The sequence below is a fragment of the Pundamilia nyererei genome, unplaced genomic scaffold (genome assembly GCF_000239375.1).
Source record: "Pundamilia nyererei isolate P.nyererei 1_Seehausen unplaced genomic scaffold, PunNye1.0 scaffold00090, whole genome shotgun sequence".
NCBI lineage: Eukaryota > Metazoa > Chordata > Actinopteri > Cichliformes > Cichlidae > Pundamilia > Pundamilia nyererei.
In genome coordinates, this window is record NW_005187491.1 from 504,117 (window position 1) to 521,637 (window position 17,521).

At 40.0% G+C, this 17,521-nt stretch overlaps 2 protein-coding genes across 2 annotated transcripts in view; one reads left to right on the forward strand and one right to left on the reverse strand.

The window, feature by feature from the left end:
- The first annotated feature begins 2 nt into the window (after window positions 1-2).
- Window positions 3-6,381, forward strand: eaf1 (ELL associated factor 1). The gene is made up of 6 exons (XM_005739182.2): window positions 3-325; window positions 697-791; window positions 1,904-2,040; window positions 2,158-2,330; window positions 2,572-2,793; window positions 2,964-6,381. Exons 1-6 carry the CDS (start codon window positions 223-225, stop codon window positions 3,011-3,013), a joined length of 780 nt encoding a protein of 259 aa, XP_005739239.1. The 5' UTR covers window positions 3-222; the 3' UTR covers window positions 3,014-6,381.
- Window positions 6,382-6,583: 202 nt separating this feature from the next.
- The window catches only part of bmper (BMP binding endothelial regulator), a 32,774-nt gene continuing 21,836 nt past the window's right edge, over window positions 6,584-17,521 (reverse strand). The window contains exons 8-17 of the mRNA XM_005739183.1: window positions 16,577-16,676; window positions 16,110-16,219; window positions 15,886-16,020; window positions 15,326-15,430; window positions 11,067-11,112; window positions 10,170-10,339; window positions 9,261-9,462; window positions 8,461-8,803; window positions 8,157-8,287; window positions 6,584-7,762 (exon numbers count right to left, since the gene is read on the reverse strand). Of these exons, the coding sequence (XP_005739240.1) occupies window positions 7,581-7,762; window positions 8,157-8,287; window positions 8,461-8,803; window positions 9,261-9,462; window positions 10,170-10,339; window positions 11,067-11,112; window positions 15,326-15,430; window positions 15,886-16,020; window positions 16,110-16,219; window positions 16,577-16,676 (1,524 nt within the window). The 3' untranslated portion in view covers window positions 6,584-7,580. The remainder of the gene's footprint in view (window positions 7,763-8,156; window positions 8,288-8,460; window positions 8,804-9,260; window positions 9,463-10,169; window positions 10,340-11,066; window positions 11,113-15,325; window positions 15,431-15,885; window positions 16,021-16,109; window positions 16,220-16,576; window positions 16,677-17,521) is intronic.

A 17,521-nucleotide genomic window follows, 5' to 3' on the forward strand; every position in this document is an offset into this window, starting at 1 on the left:
GACGTTGCTAACACAGCCCACTTTCGGCGATATTTGAGAGCCGGACCAAAAGCGGAAAAGGCGTGGCCACGTGATGTTTTGCTAACTGTTAGCCACAGCAAGCTAACTTTGTGTTGTAGTTGGCATCTTATTTTGATCCTGCTCAACTTGCCAGATTGCTCTCGGCTCTTCGTGGGATTTGACCTAAATGCAAGTTTTAGTAACCATTAAACCAACGGAGCCATGAACGGGAGCACGAATCCGCTGCTGGACAAAGAGGAGCATGTTTTGAAGCTCGGAGAAAGCTTTGAGAAGAGGCCAAAGTCTTCCTTTCACACCATCAGATGTAAGTGTGACAGACTGCGCGATGTGTTAAATAAAACTTTGGCACCATACAAAGCGCACTGTTAGATTACTGTTGTGTCAGACTCTCTTTCTCACATGGACGGAGAGGCTGTGTTTTACACAGTCTGTGTATGGGTAATTATATGGAGAAAACAATATAAGTAAGTATTTGTTGTAAATGGTGTGGCAGCATTATACACTGAATTTTATCGTTTTACTCCCCATTCTCAGGTTTTAAATCTGGGTTCGTCGGCTCATAATTTTTCAATATTTGTTTAAGAGACTTAATAAAATGTCCATGTATTTGGAATTACCTACATACAATGTCTCCTAAAGCACCTGATTAAATTATCTGTTGCATCTCCTTTTCAGATGACTTCAAACCAGCATCGATTGACACAAGCTGTGAGGGAGAGCTTCAAGTTGGGAAAGGAGATGAAGTTACCATAACACTACCTCATATTCCAGTAAGACTGCATGATGTGCACTTCTTTCTGTAAATTAAGCAAATAATAAAACAATTTCCATTCTTCTAGCATCAAATTCATCGCCCTTAAATACTGACTGAATTGGTACTTCCAGGAAGTGTGGCACTTGCATGTTAGATGAATATCTGTTCACATTCTGTACTGTGCAAAACTTTATAAATGCCTTTTCATTTCCTTTTGCTTCCAAGCTATGAGACTTTCTTGTAGTTTTTTTAAGTTGGTTTGAGCAATACTTTTCCAGGCTTCGTCAAGGTCTTTTTGATTGTTCTTTTGCTTGTTTTTTGTTTTTTTTAAACACTGGCGGCATTTGACCATTTCCAGAGGCAATTTGTTTCTAGCATTGCTAGTATTTTATGCCAGTCAATTTATAACAGATTGCCTGGCATAAAATACCATAACATTTGCACCAACCAGGTGATTCCCAAATAGCTATTAGGTGTATACTTGGCATATCTCAGCATGGTTTGCAGGGAGTCCTTAGACAAATTGGTTGAAAAGTGAACATTTAGAAGATAAAAGAATAAGTGGTAGGTCTAATAAAACCCCAAAAAAACTACAATCTCCATCAGATGAACAGAATCTGAAAGTCGTGTCCTTAAGAACAAGTTGTGGAATGACCTGGACCTCAACGTTATTGAAGCGGTGTGAGATTATTTATTACAAAACAAAAGGCAGCCAACATCCAAAAAGAGCTTTGAATGTCCTTCAGAAAGCATGGAGAACTATTCCTGGAGGCCACTTGAAGAAATTACAAGAAAGCTTACTTAAGAGAGTTCCGGCTGTGTTGAGGAATAACAGTGGTCATACCAAATACTGATTTTTTTTTCAAGCTTGTTTGATTGTACAAAGTCTGTTTTTACCTTAGATACTACATTTGTATTTATGTTTGCACATTTAGAAATCCAGTATCGAGGGTAAAAACAGACTTTTGTACAATCAAAGCAATTCAAACTGAAGTCAGCGAGTCAGTCACACCAGGAATAAGCACTGTATAATGATACCTTCTTCCACTGTTTTAATGTAATAGGGTCTGGCAAAATTAGCCAAGACTGTCCATATTTAGTTCTTACATTTTCTTTTTTTTCTTTCAGGGCTCTACCCCTCCCATGACAGTATTCAAAGGAAACAAGCGGCCATACCAGAAGGACTGTGTGCTCATCATTAACCACGACACTGGGGAGTTTGTACTGGAGAAACTGAGCAGCAGCATCCAGGTCAAGAAAACTAGGTGAGATATCAGTGATTACAAAATTAAGGTTATTGAAGTGGGAAGTTCAGGCTGGCTTCTATGTTACTCTTAAATAAATCCAGGTGAAATCACATCTGTTGTGTGTGTGTTTTACAGGGCAGAAGGCAGCAGTAAGATCCAGGCCCGGATTGAGCAGCAGTCGCTTCGGTCCAGCCAGCCCACCTCTCAGTTTAGGGCCCCCACTAAACCCGGGGCTGGGATCAAAACCTCTCCTTCCCCATCTAAGGACAACCCCTCCCCAGAGCCTCAGCTCGATGACATCAAGAGAGGTAAGGAAGGTGATACACGGCCACAGCTCATAATAGAAGAGATGGTTTTCCTGACATAACTATAGTTTATGATTAACATCACAAATAACATATTCTATATTAAACATATGCTACGTGACACACTTAAGTATCACATAGTTCTAAATAAATGTAAGGACATTACAGTTTGTTATAAACAATCTTTCAGTAAATGCTGAATGTCTTTGTGTTAACTGTAGCGATTCTCTGCTGTTCTTAACAGAGCTGCGAGCAGAGGTGGAGGTGATAGAGCAGATGAGCAGCAGCGGCAGCAGCAGCTCCTCCGACTCGGGCAGCGCCTCAGGGAGCGGCGATGACAGCAGCAGCAGCGACGGAGAGCTCGAGACCCCCCGACCCCTCAGCCAGACGTCACCCAGCCGCCACCCCATGGCCAACGGAGGACCTGACCGGCAGCAGGGGAACAACCAGCTCATGAACACACTCCGTGAGTACCTTTGGGTTATACTTAGACTTGGTCAGGTCAAGAGATGGAATTTATACATGCGTGCATTCGTTTTCTGTGCTGCTGCTAATCTTGCTCATTCACTGCCAGTGACTCTGTGCTACCACACTGCATTTTTGGTATTATGGTCATTTATCTTCTGCTCCCCACAGGAAATGACCTTCAGCTCAGCGAGTCAGGCAGTGACAGCGATGACGACTGAGCTCTGCTGGTCAGTCTCCCTGTCCACACTCCTCCTCCTTTCTGCCTGGTTGACTTGTTTCTTTGCTGTGATAGCTGACCCCAGCTGTGTAGGTTGGTTTGACTACATATATTTTTTTTAATTTGCTTTAGTATATCCTGAAAGCTGGCCAGCCTGGAACTTAAGAGTGTATTTTTTATTAGATGTATATCTTTTTTTGTATAGCAAAACTGGAGACAAAGAGAAAAATTCTTCAGAGGTTTGGAAGATTATATATTAGAGTGCACATACATATTTTCTGTACTTAGAGCAGCTAGTTTTATTTACTTGTATCATTAATATATTTTTTTTTCAGTTTTGTGTATGGTTTGGCAAGCAAGATTTTCTGTAGCTGTGCGATCATCGCTGTAACATTTGTTTTTTGTTTTCATTTTGCTAAGAATACAAAAATAGCAGAATTGCACAGATTATCTGCAAATAGCAACAAAGCAAAGAAAACAAATGCCGCAGGTATTTTGTCATCCACTAAGTTTTTGAGGTCATTGTGGAACATGATGCAGAATCGGTATCAGTTGCTGATGCTAACTTTAGTTTGCTGTTTGCTGGTCATTTTTTTTTAAGTAGCAACACTACACTCACTAGATGTCACCTTTTAGCAGGTTGAGATTGTGGTTTGCTTATCTACGCTCATGGAAAATTAACAGGGCAACATGCTGCATGTTGTTTTAAAGCTCCAATTAGTTTGTTTTATGTCCACAAGGGGGCAGAAAAGAGTCAACAACGAGCAGAAACTCAGATTGCTGGTATGAATAACATGTAAGTAAGCTATAGAATGTAAGTCTAGTGTTGTAGCTCTCTTTTGAATTCAACTGCCACCCCCCCAAAAATGTCTAACTAATTAGCTGCTCAACTTTCCTCACCAGCTGCGTTTTACTTCCACTGTCTACTCTGTGGTGCCAGACACACAAGCTTTTATTTTTCTAAGCTTATTTATATGAAACAGTAGTTACAAACGCACGTGTTTGCTTTTTTTTCTGATGGTCAGAGGAAAATGCAGACTTTAATCCTCCAGTCGGTCTGTGAGGCCATAACTGACAAGTTAATCATATTTGAAAGGAGACAGGTGCATCGGGGTTGGCTTCTGCAAAATTTCTGTCAAGATTAAAATACTGAAATAAAATCAAAGAACCAAATTAAAGGGGGAAACTAATTTGCCCCAGAAGCATGCAATGTGTTAATCATCACTTTCAAGTTTGTTGTATCAGCTATGTATCATTTGCAAACAGAGAACATTATTTTTTTGCTCCAGTATTTTCATATAAAACCTATACCATTGTACCATTCCACGCCTTAAAGCATGCTAGCTTGGAAAAAATAAGTGAATGTGTCATTTTCTGAAAATGCCAAAGAGTTGAAATGCCCCTCGTCATGTGCAAGATGTACAGGAATGTTCACAGTGTAACGCCTTTTCCATGCATTTACTGCAGCTCTGAAATGTTTCCAGGCATCGCCTGCAGTGGTTGTATGTGACAATGAAAATCTCTGTCGGTCAAACCACAAGTTAAACAGACTTTAACTGGTCAGATCCCTGTTGCACTGTGGTTGTGTGTGCATAGAGCTGGTAATATTAATTTTCTATCATGCTTCCTGCACCCTCTGAACAGGTGCCACCCATTGTATAAACTAAACATAGTGTTTCCAGTAGTTAGAACACAAACAGATCTCTTACTGTGTCCTAAATGTGTGAAAATCACTTAACGACACCAGTGTGTAATTGTACTTTAAATTTTTTTCTGTAGTTTATGTGTAATTGTGATTTGTATCAGTGATTTTCTTCCAATTTCTGCTAGAGACTGTGAAGATCCTGTTTGTGATTATGAATGCAGTATAACAAGCCACAGTGTAGAGAAAACCGAGGAGTTTTATTACAGAATGATTAGACTTAAAGGTCACAGTATTTGTTGTTAAAGAAATTTTGACGAATGCAAAATTTTAGGATGAAACGCCAGATGATTGTCATTTTTGAAACTGGTAACAAGTTTTGGGTCATATTTAAAGGAAATTTCCATCAAAATAATTAAATAGTTACTCTAAGATTAACATTAGATGTACTTTATTATAATTAGTGTTAAATTTGAGATTGTAAGGGTCTATTTTAATCAATACAGCTGTCTGCAGAGACCCGCTTTATGTGACCCAAAGCGTCTTTTTAGGTCTATTTTCTATTTTTTAAGCCTATTTTCTTCTGTTTAATGCTTGAAACCACAGTAATGTGTGTGGCCCATATACCATACTGTGGTTCAGGACCGAGGCTTTGACATGCTACTTTTTCAAAACCTTTTTGTGTGACTGCATTCATTTGCAGAAGAAGAAACAAGTGTATTCAAATAATCCAGCTGCCCCTTACGTACACATCACTCTGTACAGACGGCTTAAAACTGAACTTACATTTACTTAAAAACCACATTTAATATAAGGAACAATTACAGGGATTTTCTGAATCCCATGTACACGCATACAGATGCTGTTAAGCCTCTTCTCAGGACTGTGTGGGAGTGGATGGACCATGCTCCATCCACTCCAGCCACCACACTCACATTTTGCACCTTTTAATGTTGAACAAACTTTGAAACAGCTGACCTCATGTAATTCCCAGCATAGCACTATCCCATATACAACCTCAGCAGTACAAGGCTTGCAAACTGAAAACATCAACAAGGAGTAGAAAACGCGTGTAACTGGCATCCCAGTACGTGCATCATTTATTCAAAAAGATGTGTCAGCTAACAAAAGAGAGTAAATTTGCTCTAGTTTTCTGCTATCCTGTACTCCTGAAATGAGAGATTTTACGAGTGGATGTGCAGCATCAACATTTTGATGTTTGACATTGACTCATAGCTACGTTCATTTTATGGGCAGTGTTCTAAACTGAAGCTAGTCTTTTCTTTTTAACTCACATAACAAAGCAGACATGATTGTGAGTTATAAGACTGTCATACTGTGCAGTACTAGAAAGAGTTACAGTAGCAGGTGAAATGTAAGTATTTCTTCTTGAACAGGGGGGAAAATTCACTGTCTTCCATGTGTCAGTGTTTTGTTTCTCCACCTGGGCCAGACTGCAGTCATTTTTTTTTTCTGCTTTTGAACATTGCTTGAAGTGAAAGAGGGTGGCGAATTGTCAAAGCGAGTGAAACCACTGAAACAGGTGGACACACGTCTAATCCCCTAAAACCTGTACAACCCTGGAGACTCAGTTTGCTGTTGAATGAACTCTAATGTATTTGGTGCTTTTAGTCCTTATGTTTTATTTTAGAGATGTGTTCATGTGAAATATGTTTGTATAAATTTGAAGTGTATTAAAGCTGTGCAAATGTATTTAAAATAGTTTTACATCTTTTTTTTTTTTTCTTTCAAGATTTGTGTCTTTTATCTTTAGTGGAGATAAATCTAAGGAGCCACAGATAAACATCCAAGTATGAAATCAGCTTTACTTCATTTTTTTTAAACACTGGCTTCTTTTGGGAATTGAACTAGCAGCCGTAATCTCGATTTTTCTCCAGCACTACATAGAGGAAGGACGACAGTCAAAAATGAACTTCGAGAAAAGATTATATTGCTGGTCTTAAATAATTATCGTCAAGTGAAACATATGCTTACACGAACACCTTCAGTTTACTAACCACTACAACCTGTACACTGAGCATAATACAATACAGTACTTAATCCCTGCGATGGTGCAACAGCTGAGTCACATTTGGGCATTTCTCTTCAAACAGTAACAAAAAATACACAACAAATACATAAATAGCTTTTGTTTCCCTTTAAATCATTTATAACACAATTATATTCATGATTCTGGCTCTTGCTACAACATTTCATTTGACTGATATATAAATTAACATCAACAACAAATAATAGCAATAATATTAATAATTAGAACAATAATTATATAAAAGCTTGTCTGTCTTTCATATAAATCTGGCTAGCTTACAGTATGAAATGATGGAATAGAGATGATAAGTTCAGTTTTGATATGATGAATCCGAGTTTCTCTTTGACTTTGAATCTCACTATTCCAAATGCAGATGCTCTGTTGTTCACTTTAATGTGTTTGCGAGAGAAACTCAGTCGCCATGTTGGCTCTAAGAGGAGTCCGCTGGCCCCAGACTGTTCCCTGAGGGTCCATGGCAACATGCCGTAGTTCCTGTAATTCGTGGGTTGTAAAATCTCCAAATGCAACTTAAGTTGTCGCTTGAGATTTTAGTTTTTATTCTCCAAAACTGTAATTGGTGGCGACTGGTGTAGTAACAGTGTGACAAAGAGGCGAGAGGAAGTCAGAAATCGAACGCTCCGTGATCAGATGATCATCTGAGTTTCCCTTCAGTCCGTCACCATTGTTTGGATCGCTGGCATCTAAGTCACGACAGCGTACTTCCTTGTGAAGTTATGGACCCTGAGTACCTTGTTGCATCTTATCTGTCAACTTGAGACCCGTTAGTGTCTTCCCAAACTCTGCTTTGCTAGTTTGGACCCTTAGTTTTAGTTCAGATGACCCTCCCTTCAGTCCCCTTCCCCCAGCTCATAGGGGTCACCGTCCAGGGCATGCTGTGGGTTTGATGCACCGTCCCTGGAACATCACCAGGTTGGCGGGGCAGTGGCAGCCGGCCACGCACGGCTTACGGCACGGTCCGATCTCATTCCAGTTGTCACAGGTTTTGGTGCAGCCTGGACCACAGGTGTCGTACACTGCATCGTGTTTACACTGGGTGGCTGATGAGAGGAAGAAAAGTTAGAAAGAGGGGAAAAAGTTAGGACTTGATTATGTCAATGTGAGCAGATTCTCAGGAGCTTCTCATTGGAATTAGCTGTTTCTCATGCACTCATACCAAACCCAATGCATACTGTTCATTTTATCAAGGTTGAACGATAATATCATGCAAAAGAGGGAATTTAAGCATCCATAAGGTAAATCCTTTTCTACTTCTCTAAAAGGGAGTACTATGAACTGGAATGGCAGCTGCAGTAAGTGTCAGGTTTGCTCAGAAGTGAGCAGAATTTTCTTTAAACAAAAAACAAAAAGCCAAATCTGGTGTCATTAAGACTGGCTCTAATAGTCAAGAGCACCTCTCAGAATGCTCTGCGATTTATGAGTGTTGCCACTCACCCATACAAGCAGCTTCGGGTTTCCAAAGGACGGGCACACCTTCCCTCTCACAGGCTCTGCTGTAGGCGATGAAGGTCTCGCAGTAACAGTTTTTATGGACTGGACACTCACACATGTCCGTCACACACGACCTAAAGAGGGCAGAATTTGGTTTTGTTTAAGATTAAGTTCCCGTAATGAAAAAAGATTTTACCGAAAGCCTCATACAAGTATGGTTATGGTAGGACAGAGAAATGGATACGTGTGACAAGCTACAGTGTTTGGCACTTTAACAATTAAGTTGTCACTTGAGATTTCTCCTCACCTGTAAAAAGACCCGAAGTCCACCACACTGTGGCACTTACTAAAAAGCCACGATTTTATCTTCTGGCACTCCCGGTGAGCCCTGAACTTGACTTTAACGCTGCCGGGGCACAGGAATGAAGTTGGCCTGCGAGGCGGGTGATGTTTGGTGCAAACCTCATTTCCCTCGACCCTCCATGACTCTGCGAACTCGTCCACGTCAAACTTGAACTGCCCGTCACCGCCTATGGTATCGTCACGCTTGTGGCCATTGTAGTTGCCGCAAAGGCCGCAGAGGCGCCCACGCAGATGAGGAGCAGCTACAACCTCCACAAAACTGTCACCATCCCATGTGATCTCCAGACCTGCAGAAAAAGGTGGAGGTTAGAAACAAAATCTTTATTATTTGTAACCATCTCTTGTAAAAGAATGATTTCAAATTATCAACTAATTTTTCAGATATGTGGTTTTCATCTGCAAAGTTTGTGCTGTTATTCTTAAAGCTGCTTTAATTTTGGACAAAAAATTCATAATAACCTTTCTGCATATTTTATTTGGGTGGCATGAGAGGGCAGAAGACTCCTGCGCTTCTGCTGATGCTTAACAGAAGGCCACACACAGGTACAGTCAGACCAAATCAGGTGAAAGGTCCACACAGAATGTTAAATAGACGATCATACATGGAAAACCAGGCTCCACTCACTGAGCCATGCCATATTTTATCAAGAACTCTCCAATGATTAATTCACCTTCAGCTGAGACCACAAATAGAGGTCAATATTTGCTGATTTAAAAACTTGGATCAGAAAGACGTATACTGACCTGCAATGGTGGTGAGTTTGAGCAGGTATCCATCCAGGTCTACATGCACCCCAGGACCATGGTAGGGCAGGGCGATGCGAGTACCATTCTTCCGTACCGTTAAGTGCTGGTGCAGGCTGAGGATCAAACTACCCAGCTTCACCTCGACAGACTGAGTCCAGGAGAAGGAGCGAGTCCTCCGGGCGTGATTCTTCACCAACACCTGAAATCAAAGTAATGAGATTAAAAGCCATTAAAACAGGACAACTCAGGATCTATTGAGGTCTCAGAGGTCCTGATGTCTTTATAAAATTTCAGCTGCTTTTGGTTTTTAATGTGTGAAAAAAGTCAGCAGAGAGGTCAGCAGAGATGAGCAGTTTCCCAATTTTTTCATCCCATTCTGAGTACACATTTTATCAAATCCTAGTGTATTCTAAATTCCATCAATAACATACTATAATACAGCTTAACCCGGCCTAACTTTCAGGTATTTCACTCCTTTTGAAAATTATATTTGACCAGTGATGGTGAAAGAAAACCATCAAGTTCCATCATTGTACTGTAACATTTTGACTGTATTTATTTTTTTTGTTGTAAGTTGGTAAGATAAATGAATAATTGAATAATAGGACATCCAGCATGCACATCAACATAACAAATATAAAATAAAGATTAATACGCTCTGTAATAAGGCCTGCGGCCTGAAAAGTACAGCATGCTTATGATATAAGATGGGGAAATATGGTTTGTTTTCCTCCAGCATTACCATGAAATTGCACACTACTTAAAATTACCAACCCAATATCTAAATTTACTTACAATATAATTATTTATTTGTTTCCTGTATATACACTCAAATTCCATTTAATTACAGAGGAAGTATGCCCTCAGTTGTGGGCTATATTATGAAGTGATACCCTTCCATTTTACCGTGAAGCTCGAGTCTGGGCTGTTGAGGTTGATGTTATTCCCAGGCCCTCCAGAGGGAATGCTACCACAATCACGAGTCAGAACATACTGACAAGTTCCCTGAAAGTTAAAGGTCCTGCCGTCAAAGGTGTTGTAGTGAGGGTCGCCAAAGACTGTACACACGCCTGGCTCTGAAGTAGGACAAAGAAAAAGAAAGCTCTTGATATGTTTAACCAAAAATATAGAAAGAAGTCAAAGAAAGCAAATGCCTTTTTTAACCTCAGTGACCTAAAACATGAACTTTGGAACAGCAGTAGGTCCCTGGACAGCAAGAGGCAACCCAAAGTTAAGCACTTTATAAAAAAGGATACATTTTGAAATCTGACAGCTAACAGCGGAAAAATAATTTACGATAAATGCTGAAATATGTGGCACTAATGTGACTCACTGTGGTAATACATCTGCCTGACCAGCTAAATCTAAACTCTATATTATACACAAGTGGGGTTTATGGAGTATTTGTAGTCCTGAAATAGAACATTTTGGGGGATTTTTTTGCTGCAGTTTGAAGCCAAAAGCTAAAGTAAAACGACCCAAAGGGTAAACCACAGTCTGGACTGAAGTTCACGGGGAATACTCAAGTGAACTGCAGAGGCCAGAATGAGATTTTATTTTTTATTGCTCATAAAAAGAACAATTCATAGGTTCTGACGTATAATTAGCTTTCTAAACATTCAGTATCAATAGCTCTGATTCTTGTGCAGCCACAAACAAAATATATATATATAAATATATTTGAGATATTTTAAGACTTTGATGGGCTCAAATTAAAGGGCTTCCCTAGATATATAGATTAGAAGACACTGCAGTGAGAATCCCACAAATCACTGTGTGGAGGGTGGAGAAGGACTTACTCACTTTCAGTGCAAACTGGGCAGCAGCCAGTTCTGTTCAGGATTTTATTCTGCAAGAGAACAGACACAGAAACACTGGATTAGATAACTGACAGAGGAATTAAGGGAAGATGACAAGAAGCCTGAATGTGGCAAGGAAACTTGTTTTGACAGAATGTGGAGCAGTGTCACGAGCAAAGCATAGACACATGGAATAAAAACCTAAAAGAAAATTACAATAAGAAAAAACTGTTATGCTTCTGACTAGCTTTGCAGTTTACAAATTTCAACCGAACTGTACACGAATCAGAATGTCCAGGAAAAAAGTTTCTCTTTTGATAAATATTTCTAAAAACCATTAACTTTTTTGCCCTTGTTAAACTTTCTTCTACTGATCACAGATCACTAAGTCAGATTATTCCTAGTTTTCTGTATTTGGGAGAAAAAGAAGATCAGAGTTTTGTAAATGCAAGAAAACTAACAAAGTAAAGTAAAAATATATAAAAACAGTAAAATAAAACAGAATCTGAATCAGAATACTTTATTAATCCCAAAGGAAATTGTAGGTTACAGCAGGCAGGATGCTAATGGCGCACGCGCAAAGGAACCTTCTGACCAAACTTTACACAAACATCACATTGGGAAGAAAAATAGTAGTTGGAGTTGATTCCTGATGGACCCCTGTTATTGAACGTAGGTCTGCCACATAAAATACAGTATTATAATGTATGACTTAGAATATGATGACCATTACTAATAATCTCTCATAATATTTTAACTTGTTCTTTTTCCTCTAATTTAAAGTCTTGTTTCCACACAGTTGAGAACCAAGTACTGGTGGTCAAACGATATATATTTCCCATTTTTGTTGGTAGAGATTATCAACAGTTCTAATTTTGTGCTGTCATTCAAGCAGAGGTAACAGAAGTTACATGAAAGATGGCGATACAGGAAAAGTTCACGTTTTGACAAGTTCACAGCAACACCAGGAAGGTTTCAGAGACACGCATACTCCAACTTCAACTGCTGAACTTTGTCTGTGTAACAGGACCCTCTGTGCGTGTGTGTGTGTGTGTGTGTGTGTTCGCTGTATGTTTCAACTTCCATCAAAAGTGCAGATCAGAGGGCTCTTTCACACACCTAGTTTTTTTTGCCTCAGGGAAGCCCTTTTTTCACACGCACGCGCGCGCACACACACACGCACACACACACATGTAATTCTATCTTTGTGAGGACCTTCGCTGATACAATGCCTTCCTTGCCCCTTAAAACTACCTTAACCAGCCTAACTAAATGTTTTAACCCCAGCCCCTACCCCTGTTAACCACCCTTTGAGTCTAGACTAACCAAATACCCTCCCTTTTGAAAAATGACTCCTCTCCCAAGGTCTAAAACTGGAACCAGTCCTCACAAATAGACATATAAACGTATACGCAGTCTTTTTCCCCTGTCTTCCAGACATACACAAACACACACACACACCACTCATCTGTCATCTCATAAAGAAGTTCTCTGTACCCTCAATGCAGACTCCAGAGTCCTAACCTCGGCACAAAGGGCACTCTCTCTCTTTGAAGAGGGCTGCCTTTTGACAGACTGATGACACAAACAAGGACACGCACACACACACTCATTCAGGCACACACAGTGTCAGAGATTGGTTTTCAGGGGCCTAAATATAGGGAACCTCTTCTTTGCTGTCACTCAAATGCCACACAGACAAAAGGCTGTTCGGAGACACACTGTCTCCAAATGGGACCCACACGCTCTGCCGACCTGCTGCTGACCGCAGGATGATGGCATGGGAAAGAGTATGCGTGAGGTATGTGTGTGTGTTTTGAAGGTAATGTGGACTGTAATGACCTCTGTGAGAGTGATAAGCCACACTAGATTACATTTACTAATATCTTTTCATATCAAGAATAGTGCAAATGTCAGATTTTTCATTGTTATTAAACTGTGGGACAGATTGTTTAAAACACCTGCCTACAAATCAAACCTGACTTTGTATTTTCATAAGAGAAACATTTTCATAAGAGAAACATTGCAACAATTTTATTGCAATCAGAATTTAATAAATCCACAAATTATGCTTAATATCAACATATTTTTACAAGAAATGATGTTTACTTTATGTAAAGAGCAGAAAAGTCAACCCAGGGGGTTAGCGGTAACCTCTCCACTGGTCCTGAAGTGTCCGATTTCACTCACTGATATCAACCTCACAATGCAGCACATACGTGTTATCCGATATCGTGCTATATATTCCCCACTGAAAATCAGTTTACATCCTTTTGCATTCCTTTACATACAACTACATGCATCTGGGTAACTTTTTCCTGTGTCACTTCTTTCATGTTGTTTTTTCTTATACAGCTCTCAAAAAGTGATGTCACATACTGTCTCCATGTTGTGTCAATGCTCTAAAAAGTGCATTAATATGTTAAGAATAGAGACTTTAACTGTATATAAAAGACAGCCACTGTGAAATCACTTACTAGTTAGGAAAGTGCCGGATTTAACCCATTAAAACCGACTGGAGCATCTGTGCTCCCATAGGTTTTAGGTTAAACTTTTACGTCAAACTACCATAACTCTTACACCATTTGTGCAACCACAAAATTTCAGTGGTTTCTGAAAGCAGAAACTGTTATTTTCAGTGATATAAAGGTCATTACAGTAATCCCAAGCAAGGCCCACATTCAGTACTTAGCAAATAACACAGAAAACAGGAAAAAGAAAAAAAAAACCCAAAAAAGAACCCCAAAAGATCAAAAGAAAACAGATAAAAAGTTCTGTTTTCTGTTGAGCTCTTTCTCCCCTCACTCTCTCTTCTCTCAACCAACCTTCGTCTTTGCGGGGCAGTACTTGAGAAAATCGCCGAGTCTGTGCTTTCAGGAAGTTTTGGAATTCTTTCAATTGAGCATGAGGTTAAGGAGTTACGGGAGTTACAGATGTTTTAAAAAAAAAAAAACGCTGTAAAACACCTGTCTGACGCCAGCGATGGAAACAGAAATACAATACACATTCATATGGCAGCAACTTGCCAATCTCCCTCTGTGGTTTCCTTTTTTTCTCCTTTTTTGATGAGTATGTCATCAAAACATCTACATTATTTTGCAATCAGTAAGACTAGAAACTTGTGACTGAGACCATAGAGGAATCACAAAAGTGTTTACTAGGATCACAGATCAAGGAAGCAGGAGGGTCATTTTCTTACAAACATTTCAACAATCTGGCTTTTTTTTTTAGCAACCAGAAAAGTCGCCCCCTGCAGGCCACTAAAAAGAATGGCTGCTGCATTCACTGCACTTTTTCAACATTGAAGCTACAGTCCTTAAAAAACTATTTGCCCTCTTCCACATTTAAAGTGACTTATAAAACTGCTTTTTCTCTGGAGACAAAACTGAATGTGGACCACCAATGGCACTGTGCCTGTTCTGACCGCAAACAACAGGTGAGGGCTCGTTGTAACCACTGGAAGCGTGTGAACTTAGACCAACATTGACACCGGCTTTGACTGCGTGACGGCCACCGGCATGCCAGGAATCCACTCCATCACGAAACGCACGACAGATAACCTCAAAGCGACCTCTGCAACAGGTGAACGCACCATAGACCCTTCTCTTGCCAGCAGTTCCCCGAGTTCCCAGCTAATGCCACATTTCAGCTGTGTTACAGTGCACTAATTGAGACCTCTTTATGCAACAGGCTGTGTTACTCTTTGATATACCCTTATAGTTATTTTGCTTATTTCTTGCATATGTCATGTAAAAAAGAGGATACATTTTTACATGACATGTTCAATGTTTTGATTCAAGCTGATACTCTACACCTGCATTTTTAGGTGAACCTGTTGAAATTGAGAGTCGGTTATGGCAGCACTGCCGATAAATCTTGACAGTATTGTCATTTTGAGGCGTTACGCATGTGAAATGAGAATCATGAAGTTAGTCATGGGCTGTAAAGTATGAGTGTGAGACAGGTCAGATGGAGAAAAGGAAAGCAGATAAAGTGGAGTGACAAAGACAGGGTTATTGTAGGTTAAACCACCAGGGGTATGAGGTATTTTTGTTTGTGCCACCAAATCTCCACCCACCCCATCACCTTTGGATGACTGACTGCTCCCAGCCTTCACTAGAGATTGCAGTGTTTTTTGCAAACATTATAGTCCAAGAAATTAAAAAGACAAATACACAGTCGAAAAGCAGCTAGGGTAACATAACAGCACATAACACACCGCTATAAATAAATGTAATCCATTGATCAACTGGTGTCACTCACCGAGGGGCAGCTGGTGATTGGTACACACTGTTTGGGCTGACACTCAATGCTGCCTTTAACGCAAGTACAGAGAGTACAGTTAACTGATGACCACATGTCTCCTTCCTGCAAAGGAAAAAAGACACAATAGGGTTAGAACAACATCCATCAAGACGTAAAGGCACTTATCATTCCAACAATACCCAAGAATACAGCTACGTATTATCTATACGTTCATCCTTTGCTGTTGTAGTCTTTCTGATCACTCAGAGTGCTTTAAGCCACTACTTTACCAATTCTTGCACATGGAACTTTAGTCACATTTTAGCTACCATGCATTCACACCTACAGCCTCTATAGAATCACCAATGTATCTAACGTGCATGTCTTCAGAGCTGTGAGAAGTCTGAGTATGCAGAGGAGGGTCACACAGGAAACATGCTCCACACAGAAAGGTCTCAGCAACCAAAAAGATTTTAACAAGGAGGCAACAGAGCTAACCGTTACCATCATCCCACTCCATAATCCACCCATCCATCCATCCATCCATACATCCATCCATCCATCCATCCTGCTCTTACCCTGTAGATCTTGTTCCGGACTCTGCAGTACTTCACCTCCTCCACCTTTACATAGGACAGACACTCCTCACAGCAGTGGCTGCCTTGGCAAGTTCCCTGCCGCGAGCAGCGTTTCTTGCACACTACAGTGGAATTCTAGAAAGATTATTTGAATTAGGATTTTTTTAAATTTACTAACTGACCATTGCTTTGTTTAATGAAGCCTTTGCTATTCAGGCTGATACCTGGCAGGTGCAGGTGGTACAGTTGTCGTGTATAAAGGAGGTGCCATTGTCATAGACCTGACTGTAGAACAGACAGCTTCCCAAAGAGAGATCGAACACCTTCCTCTGACCTGGAGGAAAGACAGAGTCATGTAGAGAAAAATGGGGATTAAAAACGGAATTGATTTGGTTGTATCTAAATAAAATTCTGACTGCTTCAGACATCCATGAGTGCAAAACAAAAAAATTCCCCTGCAAGATATGACTAAAGTTATGAAATTAAAATTAATGGAGGCTGAGGATAAAAAAGATATTTAGGGTTATTAGGAGCAGCATTAACCCCTTCTCTAAGGAGATTACATGTTTCATTGCCTATCTATGCTTCTGGCCACAGCTGTGTAATGTCTGCCACCTCATTTTAACAGGAGTTATGTTTTGTGGTGTTGCCCATCATTATGATCCCCATCATTGAATTTCCCAGTCTTTACCGACACATCTGGGACAACACTGTCCAGGCGGGGTGTGGGTGAGCTGAGAGGGGCAAGAAAGGATGGGACACACCTCCCTTGTGCAGAGAGTTCGGGCTCCCTGAAACAAAAACAGAATAACAGCAGCAGTATTAACCTTTGAATGAAACTTTCCTAGGAAGGTGATTTGTTTAATTTTGTTGTCAATCTTTCAGTGTTTCATGCATCAGCAGAAAAGGGGGTGTGTGGTTGAATATGTGACTTCATATTACCTTTGCAAACTACGGTACTCACATCTGACTTGTGAAATACGCTTAGATATTTGGTACAAAGCCTTCATCAGTGTAAAGTCTGGATATTTTGGTTCAGTTTTATTAGCACAAGAGCCGAGTTAGTACACAGCTAATGTTTGAACGTAGTTACCCGCAGAATCAATAACTGGTTTTCTGTCCCTGAATTCTTTTCACAGAGGCCAATAACAATTAGACAACAACAACAACAAATAGATAACTGTCTTTAGCCCCCATAAAATAAGACTTCATACACCGCCATATTTCTCTACTTGATGGCTACAAAGGTACATTTTAAAACCCAGAAAATCCATCCATCTTCTTAACATTTGTCCAGTTCAGTGTCACAGGTGGTCTGGAGGCTAACCCAGAGTGTGACAGGATATCACAGGACAAAGTAAATTCAGTGTAGTTATATTTATGTTGACAATTGGTTATTCATATTATTTTTTTAATTAAGACAAAACAGAAAATTTAACAGATCGATTAGTAACAGCATGCTGATTTCTATTTGGGAAACACCTCTGTATGTGTGTACATGTGTTAAAAGCTTACAGGTTCTCAAACTAGGTGTCAGCACATTAATGCTTTAATGTGTTTATGGACAAACCTGTAGGGTTTGTTTATCTAAGGTGTGCGTGTGTGTGTGTGTGTGTGTGTGTGTGTGTGTGTGTGT

Coding starts and splice junctions, on each gene's coding strand:
- eaf1 (XM_005739182.2), top strand. CDS start 223: ATGAACGGGAGCACGAATCCGCTGCTGGACAAAGAGGAGCATGTTTTG. Junction 2,041..2,157: donor ATCCAGGTCAAGAAAACTAG/GTGAGATATCAG, acceptor TGTGTTTTACAG/GGCAGAAGGCAGCAGTAAGA. Junction 2,331..2,571: donor GCTCGATGACATCAAGAGAG/GTAAGGAAGGTG, acceptor TGTTCTTAACAG/AGCTGCGAGCAGAGGTGGAG.